Source organism: Salvelinus namaycush, chromosome 21 (assembly GCF_016432855.1).
Source record: "Salvelinus namaycush isolate Seneca chromosome 21, SaNama_1.0, whole genome shotgun sequence".
NCBI lineage: Eukaryota > Metazoa > Chordata > Actinopteri > Salmoniformes > Salmonidae > Salvelinus > Salvelinus namaycush.
This window is the reverse complement of record NC_052327.1, coordinates 33,511,159-33,535,126: the sequence shown is the minus strand read 5'-3', so window position 1 is coordinate 33,535,126 and position 23,968 is coordinate 33,511,159. Positions and strand designations below refer to the sequence as shown.

At 45.3% G+C, this 23,968-nt stretch overlaps 1 protein-coding gene across 1 annotated transcript in view; it reads left to right on the top strand.

Annotated features, from left to right (window-relative positions):
* Nucleotides 1-458: 458 nt before the first annotated feature.
* mical2b (microtubule associated monooxygenase, calponin and LIM domain containing 2b) overlaps nt 459-23,968 on the top strand; it is a 79,031-nt gene continuing 55,521 nt past the window's right edge. Inside the window, exons 1-6 of the mRNA XM_039016910.1 lie at nt 459-809; nt 7,420-7,627; nt 8,576-8,692; nt 13,526-13,627; nt 15,095-15,250; nt 15,790-15,890. Of these exons, the coding sequence (XP_038872838.1) occupies nt 546-809; nt 7,420-7,627; nt 8,576-8,692; nt 13,526-13,627; nt 15,095-15,250; nt 15,790-15,890 (948 nt within the window). The 5' untranslated portion in view covers nt 459-545. The remainder of the gene's footprint in view (nt 810-7,419; nt 7,628-8,575; nt 8,693-13,525; nt 13,628-15,094; nt 15,251-15,789; nt 15,891-23,968) is intronic.

Sequence of the window (23,968 nt, the reverse complement as noted above, 5' to 3'; positions counted from 1 at the left end):
CTTGTTTAAGAGCTGTCATGACATCTCCAGTTATGCAAATTAGGGATGTTTATGATGTTTTATGCAACAGCATCCTCCATGCTTTAAACAGGATGTACTATTTCAACTTCTGTTTGGTCAGTGGAAATGTGGGTTCACACTGAGAATCTTATATGAAGGAGTGCATGTTGTATTGTGTCTTGAACATGCTAGAGATATTACATACATTTTAATGTGACATCTTCTTGTTTTGATTTTTAAAAAGGTCCAGTAACATAATCAAGCTACAGGGTGCAAATTATTCTTGTGGACTTTTTAAGACAATACATTTTTGTCATGTTTTATTAGGCGTGCTATTAATTACCATGTAACATTATTACTTGATATGGTCTCCCACAGAGCAAATGTCTAGATTACTTAGTCTGAGTGCGGAGTGACGCTGTAATAAAATCAAATGCCATTTTCCTTTCCAGAACCCGCTGAGATGGCAGTTGTCATAGTCTAACTAAGCCTGTGAGGGCTGGGGCTGGAGCGAGGGACTGCCCAGACAGTCTCCAAAACGGAAGATGTGTGAAACAGAGGATGAGAGGAGTGCTCAGGCCAGGCAGCTCTTTGAGAACTTTGTCCAGGCGTCCACGTGTAAGGGCACTATGCAGGCCTTTAGTATCTTATGCAGGCAGATGGATCTGGACCCGCTGGACTACAGGAACTTCTACAGCAACCTCAAAGCCACGGTCACCAACTGGAAGGCCAAGGCCCTCTGGACGAAACTGGACAAGAGAGCCGGCCACAAGGAGTACAAGAAAGCCCAAGCCTGTGAGGGCACTAGGGTAAGAAATCACCCAAGCTTTTACACAATGGAGGCTGCTGAGGGGAGGACGCCTCCTAATAATGTCTGGAATGGGACAATGGAATGGTATTCCGCTCCAGGCATTACCACGAGCCCGTCCTTCCCAATTATGGTACCACCAACCTGTGCTTTCACAGTAACGTTGACTCAGGCGCCGCTCCAGAATCTCCCATAAGTGTTCAAGTGTGGGTAGTGGTAAAAGTGACTAAACAATCAGGATATACTGTATAATAAACAGTAGCAGCAGCGTGCGTGCATGTGTGCGGTGTCAATATTTGTATGTTGGATTGTCAGTGTAGTGTGTGGGGGTAGAGTCTAGTGAGTGTGCAAGGGAGTCAGTGCAAAATAATTAAAATAAATAGTGGGTCAATGTAAATGAGGGCATATGCATGGTAGCCAAAATAATGGCCTGCCCAGCATTTTTATACATAAGCGTGATGTTATTTGCGTAATTAACATCGGCACCATAGCTGTGTGGAAGCAGCTGCTTTCAATATACTTCGTATCCCTCATTTGCTCAAGTGTTTCCATTATTTTGGCAGTTACCATGTCAATTGTAAGGAAGAAGCCTAAAATGAATAAACCCTATTTGCCTTTGGGCAGACCTTCCACATTGGGATTGAATACATGATAATCTCCATGCTAATATCCCATATCTGCATAAGGAATGATGATTCATAGCTGGTTGGTTTTGATTTATATGTGTCAGATGTAGCGAAGATTCTGGTCACCGTCTGTGACGGAATAGGCTACTTTTTTATCTTTACTACTATGAACCAGACTACAGTTTATTTTTTTAATCAAATTGAAGCCCTGTGACATCAATTCACATTCACTCAAAACTATAGTTTACAACTTGAAAAGTGGTTCTTACTTAAAAAATGTTGGTCAAATGTATTTGTAATGATTCCTTAGTTCCTGCCAAGGCAGCAGCTACTCTAGAGGTTAAAGTACTATTTACAGTATGTTAAAGTACTAGTTGTACAGTAGGTTCATTATGTGACTTATATTTCATGGTAATGTTATGATGCACGACAGACTTTTGCTGTGTATCTCTTATACTGTTTTGAGATATCCCTACACACCCAGCTGGTAGCCGCTTCTTATGGGAGCAATACGGAAACAGCTACACTGCACACGTCCACAGGATCATGTCAAACAAAGAAAGCATGATTAACCTCCTCACACATGAAACAAATTATTTGACAGTGCAAAATCAGCAAATCCATTACGACACAATGGATTTGATAATGCAGGCTGTTTTGAAAAAATATTATTTCTGCCCATTTTGGGTGTACGTTTTCTTGAATGTTTAGCGTAGTGTTTGAATGACAAAATTCTCAGAGGAAAATATTAGAGGTCCTAAGGGAAGGATGCTGGAGTTAGATAGGCCTAGATGACGGTGGTGCTTGTCTGATAGTCTACAGTCGTGGCCAAAAGTTGAATGACACAAATATTAATTTTCAAAGTCTCCTGCCTCAATTTGTTAGATGGCAATTTGCATATACTCCAGAATGTTATGAAGAGTGATCAGATGAATTGCAATTAATTGCCAAGTCCCTATTTGCCATGCAGATGAACTGAATCCCCCAAAAACATTTACACTGCATTTCAGCCCTGCCACAAAAGGACCAGCTAACATCATGTCAGTGATTCTCTCGTTAACACAGGTGTGAGTGTTGACGAGGACAAGGCTGGAGATCACTCTACCATGCTGATTGAGTTCGAGTAACAGACTGGAAGCTTCAAAAGGAGGGTGGTGCTTAGAATCATTGTTCTTCCTCTGTCAAGCATGGTTACCTGCAAGGAAACACGTGCCGTCATCATTGCTTCGCACAAAAAGGGCTTCACAGGCAAGGATATTGCTGCCAGTAAGATTGCACCTAAATAAACCATTTATCGGATCATCAAGAACTTCAAGGAGAGCGGTTCAATTGTTGTGAAGAAGGCTTCAGGGCGCCCAAGAAAGTCCAGCAAGCGCCAGGACCGTCTCCTAAAGTTGACTCAGCTGCGGGATCGGGGCACCACCAGTACAGAGCTTGCACAGGAATGGCAGCAGGCAGGTGTGAGTGCATCTGCACGCACAGTGAGGTGAAGACTTTTGGAGGATGGCGTGGTGTTAAGAAGGGCAGCAAAGAAGCCACTTCTCTCCAGGAAAAACATCAGGGACAGACTGATATTCTGCAAAAGGTACAGGGATTGGACTGCTGAGGACTGGGGGTAAAGTCATTTTCTCTGAATCCCCTTTCCGATTGTTTGGGGCATCCGGAATAAAGTTTGTCCGGAGAAGACAAGGGCAGCGCAACCATCAGTCCTGTGTCATGCCAACAGTAAAGCATCCTGAGACCGTTCATGTGTGGGGTTGCTTCTCAGCCAAGGGAGTGGGCTCACTCACAATTTTGCCTAAGAACACAGCCATGAATAAAGAATGGTACCAACACTTCCTCTGAGAGCAACTTCTCCCAACCATCCAGGAACAGTTTGGTGACGAACAATGCCTTTTCCAGCATGATGGAGCACCTTGCCATAAGGCAAAGTGATAACTAAGGGGCTCGGGGAACAAAACATCAATATTTTGGGTCCATGGGCAGGAAACTCCCCAGACTTTAATCCCATTGAGAACTTGTGGTCAATCCTCAAGAGGCGGGTGGACAAACAAAAACCCACAAATTCTGACAAACTCCAAGCATTGATTATGCAAGAATGGGCTGCCATCAGTCAGGATGTGTCCCAGAAGTTAATTTACAGCATGCCAGGGTGGCTTGCAGAGGTCTTGAAAAGAAGGGTCAACCCTGCAAATATTGACTCTTTGCATCAACTTCATGTCATTGTCAATAAAAGCCTTTGACACTTATGAAATGCTTGTAATTATACTTCAGTATTCCATAGTAACATCTGACAAAAATATCTAAAGACACTGACGCAGCAAACTTTGTGGAAATCATAATTTGTGTCATTCTCAAAACTTTTGGCCACAACTGTAGACTAGCCAAATTCCATGGACAACTATTTTCTTGCCTCCCATTTTAAAGTGGGATTATGGTTTTTGTTTTACATTGCTGTAGTGACTGGAATAGTTTTGGTTCTTATGCTTGCTTGTTTATGTACCAAATGTATATTTGCATATCCTATTCATTCAGAATGGTTCACGCCCTAGTGGCGCAATGGTCTAAGGCACTGCATCTCAGTGCTTGAGGTGTCACTACAGACACCCTGGTTCGAATTCGGGCTGTATCACAACTGGCCGTGATTGGGCGGTGCACGATTGGCCCAGTGTTGTCCGGGTTTGGCCTGCTGTAGGCCGTCATTGTAAATAAGAATTTGTTCTTAACTGACTTGCCTAGTTAAATAAATAAAATGTACACAGTGATATTGTAATATACACTCGCATTCCATATGGGTGATTCGCTTGAGTATGTCAGTTGTATTGAATTGTTGACCCTCCAGACCTTTGGAAAGCATCGCCTGGAGTTTGTATTTTTTATATTTCATAAATTCAACGTACAGTACCAGTCAAGTTTGGACACACCTACTCATTCAAGGGTGTTCCTTTATTTTCAACAAGGTAGAAGAATAGTGAAGACATCAAAACTATGAAATAAAACATATGGAATCATGTAGTAACCAAAAAAGTGTTAAACAAATCGATATATTTGAGATTCTTCAAAGTAGCCACCCTTTGCCTTGATGACAGCTTTGTAGACTCTTGGCATTCTCTCAAAACGCTTCATGAGTAATTCTTTTCCAATCATCTTGAAGGAGTTCCCACATGCTGAGCACTTGTTTGCTGCTTTTCCTTCACTCTGCGGTTCCACTTATCCCAAACCATCTCAATTGGGTTGAGGTTGGGTGATTGTGGAGGCCAGGTCATCTGATGCAGCACTCCATCACTCTCTTTGGTCAAATAGCCCTTACGCAGCCTAGAGGTGTGTTGGGTCATTGTCCTGTTGAAAAACAAATGATAGTCCCACTAAGTGCAAACCAGATGGGATGGCATATCGCTGCAGAATGATGTGGTAGCCATACTGGTTAAGTGTGCCTTGAATTCTAATGAGTCACCAGCAAAGCACCATCACACCTCCAGGCTACAGGGTGGGAACCACACATGCAGAGATCATCCATTCACATTCTGCGTCAGACTCAGCGGTTGGAACCAAAAATCTCAAATTTAGAATCACGAGACCAAAGGACAGATTTCCACCGGTCTATTGTCCATTGCTCGTGTTTCTTGGCTCAAGCAAGTCTCTTCTTCTTATTGGTGTCCTTTTAGTAGTGGTTTCTTTGCAGCAATTCCACCATGAAGGCCTGATTCACGGTCTCCTCTGAACAGTTGATGTTTGTTACTTGAACTCTGACACATTTATTTGGGCTGCAATCTGAGGTGCAGTTAACTCTAATGAACTTATCCGCTGTAGCAGAGGAAACTCTTTCTTTCCTGTGGCGGTCCTCGTGAGAGCCAGTTTCATCATAGCGCTTGATGGTTTTTGCACTTTCAAAGTTCTTGACATTTTCCTTATTGACTGACCTTCATGTCTTAAAGTAATGATGGACAGTCCTTTCTCCTTGCTTATTTGAGCTGTTCTTGCCATAATAGGGCTAACTTCTGTATACCCCCCCTACCTTGTCACAACACAACTGATTGGCTTAAACGCATTAAGAAAAATAAATTCCACTAATTTACTTTTAACAAGGAACACCTTTTTTAATTTAAATGCATTCCAGGTGACTACGTCATGAAGCTGGTTGAGAGAATGCAATGGGTGGCTCCTTGTGAAGAATCTCAAATGTAAAATATATTTTAGTTAACACTTTTTTCTTTTTGGTTAGTACATGTTTCCATATGTTATTTCATAGTTTTGTTTTCTTCGCTATTATTCTACAATATAGTAAAAATAAAGAACCCCTGGAATGAGTAGGTGTGTGTACAAATTTTTGGCTGGTACTGTATTTGTTAAATAGTGCAGCAGTATTAAGGGATCTTGGATTTCATGTGTGCACAGGGACCCATGAACCAATCAGGGTTGGGTTTTGTGTCTGAAAGTGATGAAATATCACCATATGTTTACATTGTACAGATGTTAACAAAAAATGTTCATTATGAAACTAGGTCTGGTCTTTTGTGAAATCCCTCATCTGGGCATCGTGTCTGAACCTGAATGACACTGGATACACCTCTGTATGGCAGCACCAGTTTCTCACAGCTTCAGTATAGACAAGACATCTCAATAAACAAGGAAACTTGTATTTTGCCAGACCTTTAAAAACACTGCTGTCACACGTGGGTAAACACCTGCGTATTGGCCCTGCCAGACTTGCAGGGACTTAACTCATCATCCTTATTGTTGTGTCCAGTAAAAGTGACAACTGTTTTTTTCCCCCCTTAGTTGACCTCTTATGGTTCGATCTGTGTAGGGTTCATGACAAGCTCTGGAAACGGTACACAACAACGTGCGTGCTGACTCGAGCATTCTCTAAGAATAGCCCAAAACCCACAGCTCCACACAGAGCCAAATAACACACTCGTCTCCATATCCCAGTGACAATCATTCACCTTGTACAGAGCCACATTAGGACCAATTAATTCCTTTCATTCCAACAGTTCATTGTCGCCTTTGTTTGGTCTAAATGGGCTTTAATTCTGTTGAATACTATGCATGCTGAGATTTTGCAAGCTGTGTAGTTGAAATACCATATGTCAAGTCTCTAGTAATAACAACCTCATGAATGGCACATAAAGTATCTCTTGAGGACTTAGTTTGACTGGAATCAGCTGACCCCTTTCAGCAACGCTGGTTGTCTGGTGAGACAAATCCCCCATAATGCATAGCAGACATCCATGCACCATGTCCAAGTGCGGTCAGTGGCGTGAGATCAGCTCATTCAAATCCACCACACTCAGGCCCGGACTGGCCTAGTAACCTTCAAATACCTGACACTCAGATGTTTGAGTCACAAACAATACAACTCTAAACACGAATTGTGGTTTGTGGCGTCATTCTGTTACCAAACTTTGAATCTTCACTGTTCTTGAAGTAAATGTGTTTTGTAAGATTTCCAGTGGAATTTGTTAAAAGTCGTCCTTGTGCATAGTTTTATATGGTCTATTTAACTTTGCAATCATTGGTTTTTGTTTGGCGTACTGGGATTTTTCACTAATGTATCCACGTCATTCTGTTACCGTGGAGTTGCCCACATGACAGACCAACAACTACGGCAGAGGATAAGGTAATCTCACTGCTCTGTCATGCCTTCAGTGAACAGAGGTCAGTGGATCACACCAGTGAAATGACTACAGTGGTTATGTTTTATTGTAGGATATGAAACCTGATTTCATAATGGGGCCCTATATGCTGTATTGATATGTTCTCCTTATGAGGCCTTGTTTTAATCTTTGATGTTTAATATCAGAGGTTGCAATACAATAGAACTAATGTTGAAGAGGTGATCACCTTTGATGTAGCTAATAGCATTTTCTGTAATCTCACCTAATTTCACCTCCTGCAACAGTTTGTTGATCATGTGGGATGTTTCTCCTGGTTGTTTTAATTACAGTTTGTATTGTACACTGATGACGAAGTCTCTCTCTCAAGTGTCTGATCATCGGAGGGGGCCCCTGTGGTCTGCGTACGGCCATCGAGCTGGCTCTGCTGGGGGCCAAGGTGGTGGTGATTGAGAAGAGGGACACCTTTTCCAGGAACAACGTGCTGCATCTGTGGCCCTACACCATCCATGACCTCAGGGGCCTCGGGGCCAAGAAGTTCTACGGCAAATTCTGTGCTGGAGCCATAGACCACATCAGTAAGTATTGTACTGCTAATGTCATTCTCCATCTCATAGGAAATGATGTTAAGTAATGTTATTCTTCCTTGTTTTGCTGTTCTGCTTGGGAAAACTGACGGAAGTTGAATGTGGCTGAAAGATTTATCAGATGGTAACATTATTACATGATCTCTTCCTCCTCACTCACTCCACATTCTTCAGTTGGATTTCTTTATATATCTTTTTTTATATATCTGGCTTGCTATGCTAAGAAATCTGACGTGTGAGTGTTATCTCCCTGCAACTGCTGTGCCTTAGATAACAACATGCAAAGTGGAGGAGCCCATAAATGCAAATGCTGTGTGTTTCAAAACCACTGCTGAGACAAACTGGCCTTCTGGTGTCATTTATCGGAACATTTGGCAACTGGGTGAATTATTCTCCCCCCCCTCCCACGGAGATGTTTCCATAGAGATGTCCATCTTGTTCCTATGAGGCTTATTCTATCCCCGTGTATGAGATGCTGCCTTTCCTGACCCTCTGTTTTAGTAATAGAGTCCTAAATACTCGCTGATATGGACAATGTTTCTCAGGTTAACTTGTGAAGTTGAAAACAACAGACTTACCAGCTGCTACACCTCAGAATGGAGTGGCAGTTCACTAACCGTGTATCTCGAAGCCTAGCAAGGCCACAGGTTATGAGACTAATTTTGTGTAGTTGGTTAAATGTTGTCAGGTCTAAACTGTGTGGTTCGCGCCTTGAAAGCTGATTGGCTAACAGCCGTGGTACATTAGACCGTATACCAAGGGTATGATCAAGTTTATTTTTACTGCTCTAATTATGTTGGTAACCAAATTATAATAGCAATAAGGCACCTCAGGCTTGTGGTATATGGCCAATATACCACGGTTTAGCTGTGGTATGTTGGCTATATACCACACCCTCTCTGGCCTTGTTGCCTAATTATACTTTGTATGTGTCTGAAGGTATTTGCCAGCTCCAGCTCATGCTACTGAAGGTCTCCCTCATTGTGGGGGTGGAGGTCCATGTCAACGTGGAGTTTGTCAAACTGTTGGAGCCACCGGAGAACCAGGAGAATGAAGGTGACTCTTTTGGTTCAGTCAGAAAATACAGCTTTTCCCACCTCTGGACAGGAACTGGTCATGTTTTTCGTCTTTCTGTCGAACACATTTCAATCCAACACAATGATATCAGGTCCAGCATCCGTCTGTGAAAGCATGGTTCAGCATTTTAAACCTCCATGCCATGTTAACATAACCTTGGCAAGCTGTCTAGTGCTGATGTTTGTTTCATGCTTAAATGTTTGTTAGAAATCTGCTTATTACATTTCTGTTCATTGTTGTTCATGTTGAGTTTGTATGGTTAACACTATTGCTGATTTTCATTGGTTGGCTGTACTAGGTCTTTCTCTCCCTCAAGCCCTGGTACTTGATCAAAATGACATCACACGCCACAGATGGATTGCCTACTTCTCAATTTTGTGTTCTTGATTTAGAAACACGTGCTCGCATAATTCCATTTATGAGTAGAGGCTGCCTCTAGGTCTGCAGTGAAGCGCATATGCTTTGTAGGTCAGTTTTGCTTGCCTAATTTTAGTTGATGCAAAATCACATTTTATTTGTCACATACACATGGTTAGCAGTTAATGCGAGTGTAGCGAAATGCTTGTGCTTCTTGTTCCAACAGTGCAGTAATATCTAACAATTCCCCAACAACTACCTAATACACACATCTAAAGGGGTGAATGAGAATATGTATATGGATGAGCAATGGCCGAGCGGCATAGGCAAGGTGCAATAGATGGTATACAGTTGAATTCGGAAGTTTACATACACTTAGGTTGGAGTCATTAACTTGTTTTTCAACCACTCCACAAATGTCTTGTTAACAAAATATTGTTTTGGCAAGTCGGTTAGGACATCTACTTCGTGCATGACACAATACATTTTTGTTTACAGACAGATTATTTCACTTATAATTCACTTTATCACAATTCCAGTGGGTCAGAAGTTTACATACACTAAATTGACTGTGCCTTTAAACAGCTTGGAAAATTCCAGAAAATCATGTCATGCTTTAGAAGCTTCTGATAATCAAATTATGTCAATTAGCCTCAATTGGAGGTGTACCTGTGGATGTATTTCTAGGCCTACCTTCAGACTCTGTGCCTCTTTGCTTGACATCATGGGAAAAACAAAAGAAATCAGCCACGACCTCAGAACTTTTTTTTTTTAGACCTCCACAAGTCTGGTTCATCCTTGGGAGTAATTTTCAAACGCCTGAAGGTACCACGTTCATCTGTACAAACAATAGTACGCAAGTATAAACACCATGGGACCACGCAGCCGTTATACCGCTCAGGAAGGAGACGCGTTCTGTCTCCTAGAGATGAACGTACTTTGGTGCAAAAAGTGCAAATCAATCCCAGAACAACAGCAAAGGACCTTGTCAAGGTGCTGGAGGAAACGGGTACAAAAGTATCTATATCGACATAACCTGAAAGGCCACTCAGCATGGAAGAAGCCACTGCTCCAAATCACCAGAAAAAAGACAGACTACGGTTTGCAACTGCACATGGGGACAAAGATCGTACTTTTTGGAGAAATGTCGTCTGGTCTGATGAAACAAAAACAGAACTGTTTGGCCATAATGACCATCGTTATGTTTGGAGGAAAAAGGGGGAGGCTTGCAAGCCGAAGAACATCATCACAATCGTGATGCACGGGGTGGCAGCATCAGGGGTGCTTTGCTGCAGGAGGGACTGGTGCACTTCACAAAATAGATTGCATAATGAGGGAGGAAATTGATGTGGATATATTGAAGCAACAGCTCAAGACATCAGTCAGGAAGTTAAAGCTTGGTCGCAAATAGGTCTTCCAAATGGACAATAACCTGAAGCATACTTCCAAAGATGTGGCAAAATGATTTAAGGACAACGAAGTCAAGGTATTGGAGTGGCCATCACAAAGCCCTGACCTCAATCCTATAGAAAATTTGTGGGCAGAACTGAAAAAGCATGTGCGAGCAAGAAGGCCTACAAACCTGACTCAAACACCAGCTCTGTCAGGAGGAATGGGCCAGAATTCACCCAACTTATTGTGGGAAGCTTGTGGAAGGCTACCTAAAACGTTTGTCCCAAGTTAAACAATTTAAAGGCAATGCTACCAAATACTAATTGAGTGTATGTAAACTTCTGACCCACTGGGAATGTGATGAAAGAAATAAAAGCTGAAATAAATCATTCTCTCTACTATTATTCTGACATTTTAAATTCTTAAAATAAAGTGGTGATCCTAACTGACCTAAGACAGGGAATTTTACTAGGATTAAATGTCAGGAATTGTGAAAAACGGAGTTTAAATGTATTTGGCTAAGGTGTATGTAAACTTCCGACTTCAACTGTACATATATCAGTAATGTAAGATATGTAAACATTTTATTAAGAGTGCATTGTATAAAATGACTAGTTATCCATTTATTCAACTGGCCAGTGATTGGGTCTCAATGTAGGCAGCAGCCTCTGTTAGTAATTGCTGTTTAACAGTCTGATGGCTTTGAGATGGAAGCTGTTTTTCGTCTCTAGGTCCCAGCTTTGATGCACCTGTACTGACCTCTCCTTCTGGATGGGTATCGGTGTGAACAGGCAGTGGCTCGGGTGGTTGATGTCCTTGATGATCTTTTTGCTGTATGTGTCATGGAGGGCAGGTAGTTTGCCCCCGGTGATGCGTTGTGCGAACCGCACCACCCTCTGGAGAGCCTTGCAGTTGAGGGCGGTGCAGTTGCCGTACCAGGCTGCAATACAGCCCGACAGGATGCTCTCGACTGTGCATCTGTAAAAGTTTGTCAGGGTTTTGTGTGACAAGCCAAATTTCTTCAGCCTCCTGAGGTTGAGGTGCTGTTGCGCCTTCACCACTGTCTGTGTGGGTGGACCATTTCAGTTTGTCTGTGACGTGTACGCAGAGGCGTTTAAAACGTTCCACCTTCTCCACTGCTGTCCCTTCGATGTGGATATGGGGGTGCTCCCTCTGCTGTTTCCTGAAGTCCACAATCATCTCATTTTGATTTGTTGACATACCAGTCAAAAGTTTGGACACCTATTCATTCCATGGTTTTTCTTTATTTTTACTATTTTCTACATAGTTGATGTCTTCACTATTAATCTACAATGAAATGACACACATAGAATCATGTAGTAACCAAAAAAAGTGTTAAACAATATATTTGAGATTCTTCAAAGTAGCCACCCTTTGCCTTGACAGCTTTGTACACTCTTGGCATTCTCTCAACCAGCTTCATGAGGTAGTCACCTTGAATGCATTTCAATTAACAGGTGTGCCTTGTTAATTTGGTATTTCTTTCCTAAATGCGTTTGAGCCATCAGTTGTTGTGACAAGATAGCGGTGGTATTCAGAAGATAGACCAAGAACAGCTCAAATAAGCAAAGAGAAATGACAGTCCATTTTTACTTTAAGACATGGTCAGTCAATCTGGATAATGTCAAGCACTTTGAAAGTTTTTCAATTGCAGTTGCAAAGACCAAGAGCTATGAAGAGACTGGCTCTCATGAGGACCACCACAGGAAAGGGAGACCCGTAAGTTCATTAGAGTTAACTGCTCCTCAGATTGCAGGCCAAATAAATGCTTCAGAGTTCAAAGAACAGACACCTCTCAACATCAACTTTTCAGAGGAGACTGTGTGAATCGGGCCTCCGTGGTTGAGTTGCTGCAAAGAAACCACTACTAAAGGACACCAATAATAAGACTTGCTTGGGCCAAGAAACACGAGCAATAGACATTAAACCAGTGGAAATCTAAGTCCAAATTTGAGATTTTTGGTTCCAACCGCTGTGTCTTTGTGAAACGCAGAGTAGGTGAACAATTGATCTCTGCATGTGTGGTTCTCACCATTAAGCGTGGGGGTGCTTTGCTGGTAACACTTGGTGAATTATTTAGAATTCAAGGCACACTTAACCAGCATGACTACCACAACATTCTTCATCAATTTGCCAGTCCCACTAAGCACAAACCAGATGGGAATTAATTTTGTTTTTCATCAGGACAATGACTGAACACACCTCCAGGCTGTGTAATGGCAGACAACAAGTGCTCAGCATATGTGGGAACTCCTTCAAGATTGTTGTTAAAGCATTCCAGGTGAAGTTGGTTGAGAGCGTGCCCAGAGTGTGCAAAGCTGTCAAGGCAAAGGGGGTTTACTTTGAAGAATCTCAAATAAAATATATTTTGATTTAACACTTTTGGTTACTACATGATTTCATAGTAATGTTTTAACTATTACTCTACAATGTAAAAAAAATAAAAACCATTGAATGAGTCAGTCTCAACTCATGACTAGTACTGTATATTTCTGAAGCTGTATTCCATAGTCCCTCAGCTGCAATTACTTCCCCACTTGATTTTAAACATTGAATTTGAACAAACCCCCTCTTTTACCCCCGTTCGTTTTTATACTGTAGCATGTGGTTGTCATTCGACTGATAAAGATGGGAGACGAGCTTAAATTTAGGGTTGCAATGTGTCCTCTGCAGCAGTGACGATGTTCTTAAGTGGGTACCTTAGGAGAATGTGCCGTGGGCACGGTGTGTTTCTGTGAGACTGTGGCAGAAGTGTTGAGCTGATATGGAGAGGGTCTCTGTTCTCTCTGCGTCATTGCCACTTACCACGCTGCGTTGTGAAAGATTACAAACCCTCAGCAAGACTTCAGCTATTTATAATTGGAGACAACTTAGCTGTGTATTTAACAGTGCCTTCACATTAATCAAAAAGCACAATGTAGTGACTTGTAATCAATAACAAACATATATCAAATGCAACCTTAACAGTAATAGAAAATGTTGACTATTGCTGTATTGTTATGGCTTTCCACTGCCATATACTGTATGTTGTCCTTTTTCCAGGGCCTGGATGGAGAGCAGAGATCAGACCAGAAAACCACCCCCTCGTTGACTTTGACTTTGATGTGGTGATTGGCGCAGATGGACGCAAAAACACGCTAGACGGTGAGCAGAACACATGATGGAGACGTTATTTGCTCTACACACAATGTTTGACTGTGTAAACATTTAAAGTCTGTAAGACTCTTGGGCATGGCTGAAGTTGCACACCTGAACAATATAAGCCTGGTCTTGGAAACATGTTCAACTAAAGGAGCAAAAACAACAATTTGTCCCTTAGCTTGCCAGTCATAAACACTTTATGGTCATGACATGCTTTCAATTTCAGTCATGTCTTAAGGGGTAAAGTCCAATAGAGCTGCACACGTTGTTCCAGGATGTGAGAGAACATGCCTGAGGGAATAAGTTGTACTGGGCTATTAACCTACATTTTTGTAAAATAAAAAGTGGTAATTAAACAACTAATTGACCAACATTTAATTTGTATTTTTTTCGAGCCCAACTCTCCGTTTCTCTAGAGAAATCCATTCATTCACAAGAGAAATCAAGAAGTATGTGGGAAGCTGGGCTGAAGGGAGTTGTAGTTTTCATTAAGCAAATATTCAACCTAGTTTAACACAAACTTGGTTATTAACTACAATGACCATAATTTATTGCACCTGTTTTTTCCAAGTCAGCCAGATGGATACACTGTTATGCCTGCTAGGTAAGCTACACACAGACCATGAGAGAGGAATGAACACAACGATGAGAGAGAGGGATCGAGACAAGTCATACTTTAACGAACTATCTACTTTGAACTAGTAAAACTATTTTGTCAGACAGCTCTGCAGCATACTTTGGCTGGCTAGCCTAGCTAAATTGGATGACTGAAGATGGCACAAAGATAACATTGGGTGGCTGCTACTGCCTGAGCAGATATGTAAAGATGTTTTTAAAGAATTAAAAATAATAGTAATCAAAAACAAAGTAATACACACTTAAATATTGTATTACTTCAATAGGAAGTTATTATGATGTCTACAGTATGTGGATATGACAGACAATGGAACATTTTCATTGTTTTGGCAATTGAATGTTCACTATTTTTGGCTTTGGAATTTCTATTAAAAAGCTAATTGAAAGTACTTGTCTTCATCTGCAGTTAACTCTATATAGTGCATGTTATCTTTGACCTGTGTCAGAGCACATTACCCAGAGGTCTCCCGGAGAAGATGAACAGCTGGTATACAGATGGAATCTGGTCATGTGACTGGTGAAAGTCTATTACAGTATTTGGATAAGTCTTGAGTGTAGTTTGTATCTAAAAAAGAAAATGCATGGGTTAGTTGTCACCAAGACAGGAGTATTGCTCAGACAAAGTTTGAAGGTAGTATTTTAAAATGCCCCTAATGCTTTTTGTTCTATATCATCATCTTAACCTTTACCAGCCTGTTTTTCCTTAACACTATGTAATAAAAAAGTATTGTTCTGACTTATCACAATCTGACTCAGTTTAATCTGGTTTAATGATTAACTTCCTAGATGTTGAGTGTCAGCAGAACAATAACGATGTTTTGCCGCATACTGTAGGTTTCAGGAGGAAAGAGTTCCGGGGCAAGCTGGCCATAGCCATCACAGCCAACTTCGTTAACAGGAATACCACAGCCGAGGCCAAGGTGGAGGAGATCAGCGGCGTGGCCTTCATCTTCAACCAGAAGTTCTTCCTGGAGCTCAAAGAGGAAACCGGTGGGCCATCTCACAAACCTGACCCCACACACACCTTCTGTACCACTCTCCAGGGCATTGACCTCTAGCCAAGCCTTAGACCTGTTTGTGCGGTCTTGCCAACTCTTATGGTCTTTGATGTGCGATCAGGCTAATTTACCTGGAATGGTGATACCCTAGGTGTCATCACATCAGTCCATTGGGAACCGCAATAAAATGTTTTAATCCATGAAACCAGTGTGTCTCCTACAAAGGGAGTGTTTTGCTGAAGTACCAGCAGATAAGATGTTTCCCATGCTAACACACCATGGAGGATCTAGTGCTGCTGATTCTAGCAGCCTGCTTGGCTTTGTGAGGTTCAGCAGTGTGAAGACAGGCTGGAATCTCCTCCCTTCAAATCACCTCTTAATGAAAGGGTCGTGTACCATCACTCACATTGGTCATGATACACACCGCATTTGGGAAATGATCCTCCCAATGGCCTTGTCAAACAATTTGGTTGTATGGTCAACATGACTGACATGGTTTTTATGAAGCTTTGCGTTGTCTTGTGATTGCAGGGATTGATCTGGAGAACATAGTGTACTACAGAGACCACACACACTATTTTGTGATGACCGCAAAGAAGCAGAGTCTGCTGGACAAGGGAGTCATCATTTATGTGAGTGTTTTGCTACTTTGTGCTCAATATGCCACTATCCCACAGCGCAGATATTTACAGCTGTGCCATTGTGCCCCATCTGCCAGAGGGTGCTAAATCGCAGCCGTGGCATTAAACTGGGAATAAAAACACAAGACTAGATGTATTTGTGCGGGTAATATGTGTTGCTGGGTGAGAAGGATGTGTTGGAGAGGAGGGGTCTTAACTAGATGTGTGTGTGGACGCACGTGTTTAACTAGAAGTGTGGACGCACGCGTTTAACGAGACGTGTGGGGGGGTGGAAGCTCAAATCAAACTTTATTTGTCACATACACAAGGTTAGCAGATGTTAATGCGAGTGTAGCGAAATGCTTGTGCTTCTAGCTCCGACCATGCAGTAATATCTAACAAGTAATCTAACAATTTCACAACAACTACCTTATACACACACAAGTGTAAAGGAATGAATAAGAATATGTACATATAAATATATGGATGAGCGATGGCCGAACGGCATAGGCAAGATGCTGTAGATGGTATAGAGTACAGTATATACATTTGAGATGAGTATTGTAGGGTATGTAAACATTATTTAAAGTGGCTAGTGATACATTTATTACATACATTTTTCATTATTAAAGTGGCTAGAGATGAGTCAGTATGTTGGCAGCAGCCACTCAATATTAGTGATGGCTGTTTAACAGTCTGATGGCCTTGAGATAGAAGCTGTTTTTCAGTCTCTCGGTCCCTGCTTTGATGCCCCTGTACTGACCTGGCCTTCTGGATGATAGCGGGGTGAACAGGCAGTGATGCCCCTGTACTGACCTGGCCTTCTGGATGATAGCGGGGTGAACAGGCAGTGATGCCCCTGTACTGACCTGGCCTTCTGGATGATAGTGGGGTGAACAGGTAGTGATGCCCCTGTACTGACCTGGCCTTCTGGATGGTAGCGGGGTGAACAGGTAGTGATGCCCCTGTACTGACCTGGCCTTCTGGATGGTAGCGGGGTGAACAGGCAGTGATGCCCCTGTACTGACCTGGCCTTCTGGATGGTAGCGGGGTGAACAGGTAGTGATGCACCTGTACTGACCTGGCCTTCTGGATGGTAGCGGGGTGAACAGGCAGTGATGCACCTGTACTGACCTCGCCTTCTGGATGATAGCGGGGTGAACAGGCAGTGATGCCCCTGTACTGACCTGGCCTTCTGGATGGTAGCGGGGTGAACAGGTAGTGATGCACCTGTACTGACCTGGCCTTCTGGATGATAGCGGGGTGAACAGGTAGTGATGCCCCTGTACTGACCTGGCCTTCTGGATGATAGCAGGGTGAACAGGTAGTGATGCCCCTGTACTGACCTGGCCTTCTGGATGATAGCAGGGTGAACAGGTAGTGATGCCCCTGTACTGACCTGGCCTTCTGGATGATAGCAGGGTGAACAGGTAGTGATGCCCCTGTACTGACCTGGCCTTCTGGATGATAGCAGGGTGAACAGGTAGTGATGCCCCTGTACTGACCTGGCCTTCTGGATGGTAGCGGGGTGAACAGGCAGTGATGCACCTGTACTGACCTGGCCTTCTGGATGGTAGCGGGGTGAACAGGCAGTGATGCCCCTGTACTGACCTGGTCTTCTGGATGATAGAGGGGTGAACAGGCAGTGATGCCCCTGTACTGACCTGGTCTTCTGGATGATAGCGGGGTGAACAGGTAGTGGCTCGGGTGGTTGTTGTCCTTGATCTTTATGGCCTTCCTGTGACATCGGGTGGTGTAGGTGTCCTGGAGGGAAGGTAGTTTAACTAGACATGTGTGTGTGTGTGTGGATGCACGCGTTTAACTAGACGTGTGTGTGTGGACGCACGCGTTTAACTAGACGTGTGTGGACGCACGCGTTTAACTAGACGTGTGTGTGTGTGTGGACGCACGCGTTTAACTAGACGTGTGTGTGTGTGTGTGTGTGGACGCACGCGTTTAACTAGACGTGTGTGTGTGTGTGTGTGGACGCACGCGTTTAACTAGACGTGTGTGTGTGTGTGTGTGTGGACGCACGCGTTTAACTAGACGTGTGTGTGTGTGTGTGGACGCACGCGTTTAACTAGACGTGTGTGTGTGTGTGTGGACGCACGCGTTTAACTAGACGTGTGGACGCACGCGTTTAACTAGACGTGTGTGTGTGTGTGGACGCACGCGTTTAACTAGACGTGTGTGTGTGTGTGTGTGGACGCACGCGTTTAACTAGACGTGTGTGTGTGTGTGTGGACGCACGCGTTTAACTAGACGTGTGTGTGTGTGTGGACGCATGCGTTTAACTAGACGTGTGTGTGTGTGTGTGGACGCACGCGTTTAACTAGACGTGTGTGTGTGTGTGTGGACGCACGCGTTTAACTAGACGTGTGTGTGTGTGGACGCACGCGTTTAACTAGACGTGTGTGTGTGTGTGTGTGTGTGGACGCACGCGTTTAACTAGACGTGTGTGTGTGTGTGTGGACGCACGCGTTTAACTAGACGTGTGTGTGTGTGTGTGGACGCACGCGTTTAACTAGACGTGTGTGTGTGTGTGTGTGTGTGTGGACGCACGCGTTTAACTAGACGTGTGTGTGGACGCACGCGTTTAACTAGACGTGTGTGTGTGTGTGTGTGTGGACGCACGCGTTTAACTAGACGTGTGTGTGTGTGTGTGTGTGGACGCACGCGTTTAACTAGACGTGTGTGTGTGTGTGTGTGGACGCACGCGTTTAACTAGACGTGTGTGTGTGTGTGTGGACGCACGCGTTTAACTAGACGTGTGTGTGTGTGTGTGTGTGGACGCACGCATTTAACTAGACGTGTGTGTGGACGCACGCGTTTAACTAGACGTGTGTGTGTGTGTGTGTGTGGACGCACGCGTTTAACTAGACGTGTGTGTGTGTGTGTGTGTGTGGACGCACGCGTTTAACTAGATGTGTGTGTGTGTGTGTGGACGCACGCGTTTAACTAGACGTGTGTGTGTGTGGACGCACGCGTTTAACTAGACGTGTGTGTGTGTGTGTGTGTGGACGCACGCGTTTAACTAGACGTGTGTGTGTGTGTGTGTGGACGCACGCGTTTAACTAGACGTGTGTGTGTGTGGACGCACGCGTTTAACTAGACGTGTGTGTGTGTGTGTGTGTGTGTGGACGCACGCGTTTAACTAGACGTGTGTGTGTGTGTGTGTGTGTGTGTGTGGACGCACGCGTTTAACTAGACGTGTGTGTGTGTGTGTGTGTGTGGACGCACGCGTTTAACTAGACGTGTGTGTGTGTGTGTGTGTGTGTGTGTGGACGCACGCGTTTAACTAGACGTGTGTGTGTGGACGCATGCGTTTAACTAGACGTGTGTGTGTGTGTGTGTGGACGCACGCGTTTAACTAGACGTGTGTGTGTGTGTGTGTGGACGCACGCGTTTAACTAGACGTGTGTGTGTGTGTGTGTGTGGACGCACGCGTTTAACTAGACGTGTGTGTGTGTGGACGCACGCGTTTAACTAGACGTGTGTGTGTGTGGACGCACGCGTTTAACTAGACGTGTGTGTGTGTGGACGCACGCGTTTAACTAGACGTGTGTGTGTGTGTGTGTGGACGCACGCGTTTAACTAGACGTGTGTGTGTGTGTGTGTGTGTGTGTGTGTGGACGCACGCGTTTAACTAGACGTGTGTGTGTGTGTGGACGCACGCGTTTAACTAGACGTGTGTGTGTGTGTGTGGACGCACGCGTTTAACTAGACGTGTGTGTGTGTGTGGACGCACGCGTTTAACTAGACGTGTGTGTGTGTGTGGACGCACGCGTTTAACTAGACGTGTGTGTGGACGCACGCGTTTAACTAGACGTGTGTGTGTGTGGACGCACGCGTTTAACTAGACGTGTGTGTGGACGCACGCGTTTAACTAGACGTGTGTGTGTGTGTGTGGACGCACGCGTTTAACTAGACGTGTGTGTGTGTGTGTGGACGCACGCGTTTAACTAGACGTGTGTGTGTGTGTGTGTGGACGCACGCGTTTAACTAGACGTGTGTGTGTGTGTGTGTGGACGCACGCGTTTAACTAGACGTGTGTGTGTGTGTGTGTGGACGCACGCGTTTAACTAGACGTGTGTGTGTGTGTGTGTGTGTGGACGCACGCGTTTAACTAGACGTGTGTGTGTGGACGCACGCGTTTAACTAGACGTGTGTGTGTGTGGACGCACGCGTTTAACTAGACGTGTGTGTGTGTGTGTGTGTGGACGCACGCGTTTAACTAGACGTGTGTGTGTGGACGCACGCGTTTAACTAGACGTGTGTGTGTGGACGCACGCGTTTAACTAGACGTGTGTGTGGGACGCACGCGTTTAACTAGACGTGTGTGTGTGGACGCACGCGTTTAACTAGACGTGTGTGTGTGGACGCACGCGTTTAACTAGACGTGTGTGTGTGGACGCACGCGTTTAACTAGACGTGTGTGTGTGGACGCACGCGTTTAACTAGACGTGTGTGTGTGGACGCACGCGTTTAACTAGACGTGTGTGTGTGGACGCACGCGTTTAACTAGACGTGTGTGTGTGTGGACGCACGCGTTTAACTAGACGTGTGTGTGTGTGGACGCACGCGTTTAACTAGACGTGTGTGTGTGTGGACGCACGCGTTTAACTAGACGTGTGTGTGGTGTGGCCGCACGCGTTTAACTAGACGTGTGTGTGTGTGGACGCACGCGTTTAACTAGACGTGTGTGTGTGTGGACGCACGCGTTTAACTAGACGTGTGTGTGTGTGGACGCACGCGTTTAACTAGACGTGTGTGTGTGTGTGGACGCACGCGTTTAACTAGACGTGTGTGTGTGTGTGGACGCACGCGTTTAACTAGACGTGTGTGTGTGTGTGGACGCACGCGTTTAACTAGACGTGTGTGTGTGTGTGGACGCACGCGTTTAACTAGACGTGTGTGTGTGTGTGGACGCACGCGTTTAACTAGACGTGTGTGGACGCACGCGTTTAACTAGACGTGTGTGTGTGTGGACGCACGCGTTTAACTAGACGTGTGTGGACGCACGCGTTTAACTAGACGTGTGTGGACGCACGCGTTTAACTAGACGTGTGTGGACGCACGCGTTTAACTAGACGTGTGTGGACGCACGCGTTTAACTAGACGTGTGTGTGTGTGGACGCACGCGTTTAACTAGACGTGTGTGTGTGTGGACGCACGCGTTTAACTAGACGTGTGTGTGTGTGGACGCACGCGTTTAACTAGACGTGTGTGTGTGTGGACGCACGCGTTTAACTAGACGTGTGTGTGTGTGGACGCACGCGTTTAACTAGACGTGTGTGTGTGTGGACGCACGCGTTTAACTAGACGTGTGTGTGGACGCACGCGTTTAACTAGACGTGTGTGTGGACGCACGCGTTTAACTAGACGTGTGTGTGGACGCACGCGTTTAACTAGACGTGACGTGTGTGTGGACGCACGCGTTTAACTAGACGTGTGTGTGGACGCACGCGTTTAACTAGACGTGTGTGTGGACGCACGCGTTTAACTAGACGTGTGTGTGGACGCACGCGTTTAACTAGACGTGTGTGTGGACGCACGCGTTTAACTAGACGTGTGTGTGGACGCACGCGTTTAACTAGACGTGTGTGTGTGTGTGGACGCACGCGTTTAACTAGACGTGTGTGTGTGTGTGTGGACGCACGCGTTTAACTAGACGTGTGTGTGTGTGTGTGGACGCACGCGTTTAACTAGACGTGTGTGTGTGTGTGTGGACGCACGCGTTTAACTAGACGTGTGTGTGTGTGTGTGGACGCACGCGTTTAACTAGACGTGTGTGTGTGTGTGTGGACGCACGCGTTTAACTAGACGTGGTGTGTGTGTGTGGACGCACGCGTTTAACTAGACGTGTGTGTGTGTGTGGACGCACGCGTTTAACTAGACGTGTGTGTGTGTGTGGACGCACGCGTTTAAACTAGACGTGTGTGTGTGTGTGGACGCACGCGTTTAACTAGACGTGTGTGTGTGTGTGGACGCACGCGTTTAACTAGACGTGTGTGTGTGTGTGGACGCACGCGTTTAACTAGACGTGTGTGGTGTGTGTGGACGCACGCGTTTAACTAGACGTTTGACCCTTTATAGACTTGTGTGTGTGTGGACGCACGCGTTTAACTAGACGTGTGTGTGTGTGTGGACGCACGCGTTTACTAGACGTGTTGTGTGTGTGTGGACGCACGCGTTTAACTAGACGTGTGTGTGTGTGTGGACGCACGCGTTTAACTAGACGTGTGGTGTGTGTGTGGACGCACGCGTTTAACTAGACGTGTGTGTGTGTGTGTGGACGCACGCGTTTAACTAGACGTGTGTGTGTGTGTGGGCGCACGCGTTTACTAGACGTGTGTGTGTGTGTGGACGCACGCGTTTAACTAGACGTGGTTGTGTGGACGCACGCGTTTAACTAGACGTGTGTGTGTGTGTGGACGCACGCAGTTTAACTAGACGTGTGTGTGTGTGTAACTAGACGTGTGTGTGTGTGTGTGGACGCACGCGTTTAACTAGACGTGTGTGTGTGTGTGGACGCACGCGTTTAACTAGACGTGTGTGTGTGTGTGGACGCACGCGTTTAACTAGACGTGTGTGTGTGTGTGGACGCACGCGTTTACTAGACGTGTGTTGTGTGGACGCACGCGTTTAACTAGACGTGTGTGTGTGTGTGGACGCACGCGTTTAACTAGACGTGTGTGTGTGTGGACGCACGCGTTTAACTAGACGTGTGTGTGTGTGGACGCACGCGTTTAACTAGACGTGTGTGTGTGTGTGTGGACGCACGCGTTTAACTAGACGTGTGTGTGTGTGTGTGTGGACGCACGCGTTTAACTAGACGTGTGTGTGGACGCACGCGTTTAACTAGACGTGTGTGTGTGTGTGTGTGGACGCACGCGTTTAACTAGACGTGTGTGTGTGTGTGTGGACGCACGCGTTTAACTAGACGTGTGTGTGTGTGTGGACGCACGCGTTTAACTAGACGTGTGTGTGGACGCACGCGTTTAACTAGACGTGTGTGTGGACGCAAGCGTTTAACTAGACGTGTGTGTGGACGCAAGCGTTTAACTAGACGTGTGTGTGTGTGTGGACGCACGCGTTTAACTAGACGTGTGTGTGTGTGTGTGGACGCACGCGTTTAACTAGACGTGTGTGTGTGTGTGTGGACGCACGCGTTTAACTAGACGTGTGTGTGTGTGTGTGTGGACGCACGCGTTTAACTAGACGTGTGTGTGTGGACGCACGCGTTTAACTAGACGTGTGTGTGTGTGTGTGTGGACGCACGCGTTTAACTAGACGTGTGTGTGTGTGTGTGGCGCACGCGTTTAACTAGACGTGTGTGTGTGTGTGTGGACGCACGCGTTTAACTAGACGTGTGTGTGTGTGTGTGGACGCACGCGTTTACTAGACGTGTGTGTGTGTGTGTGTGGACGCACGCGTTTAACTAGACGTGTGTGTGTGTGTGTGGACGCACGCGTTTAACTAGACGTGTGTGTGTGTGTGTGTGTGGACGCACGCGTTTAACTAGACGTGTGTGTGTGTGTGTGTGGACGCACGCGTTTAACTAGACGTGTGTGTGTGTGTGTGTGTGGACGCACGCGTTTAACTAGACGTGTGTGTGTGTGTGTGGACGCACGCGTTTAACTAGACGTGTGTGTGTGTGTGTGTGGACGCACGCGTTTAACTAGACGTGTGTGTGTGTGTGTGTGTGTGGACGCACGCGTTTAACTAGGTGTGTGTGGACGCACGCGTTTAATATGTGTGTGTGTGTGGACGCACGCGTTTAACTAGACGTGTGTGTGTGTGTGTGTGTGGACGCACGCGTTTAACTAGACGTGTGGTGTGTGTGTGTGTGGACGCACGCGTTTAACTAGACGTGTGTGTGTGTGTGTGTGTGGACGCACGCGTTTAACTAGACGTGTGTGTGTGTGTGTGTGTGGACGCACGCGTTTTAACTAGACGTGTGTGTGTGTGTGTGTGGACGCACGCGTTTAACTAGACGTGTGTGTGTGTGTGGACGCACAGCGTTTAACTATGACGTGTGTGTGTGTGGACGACGCGTTTAACTAGACGTGGTGTGTGTGTGGACGCAC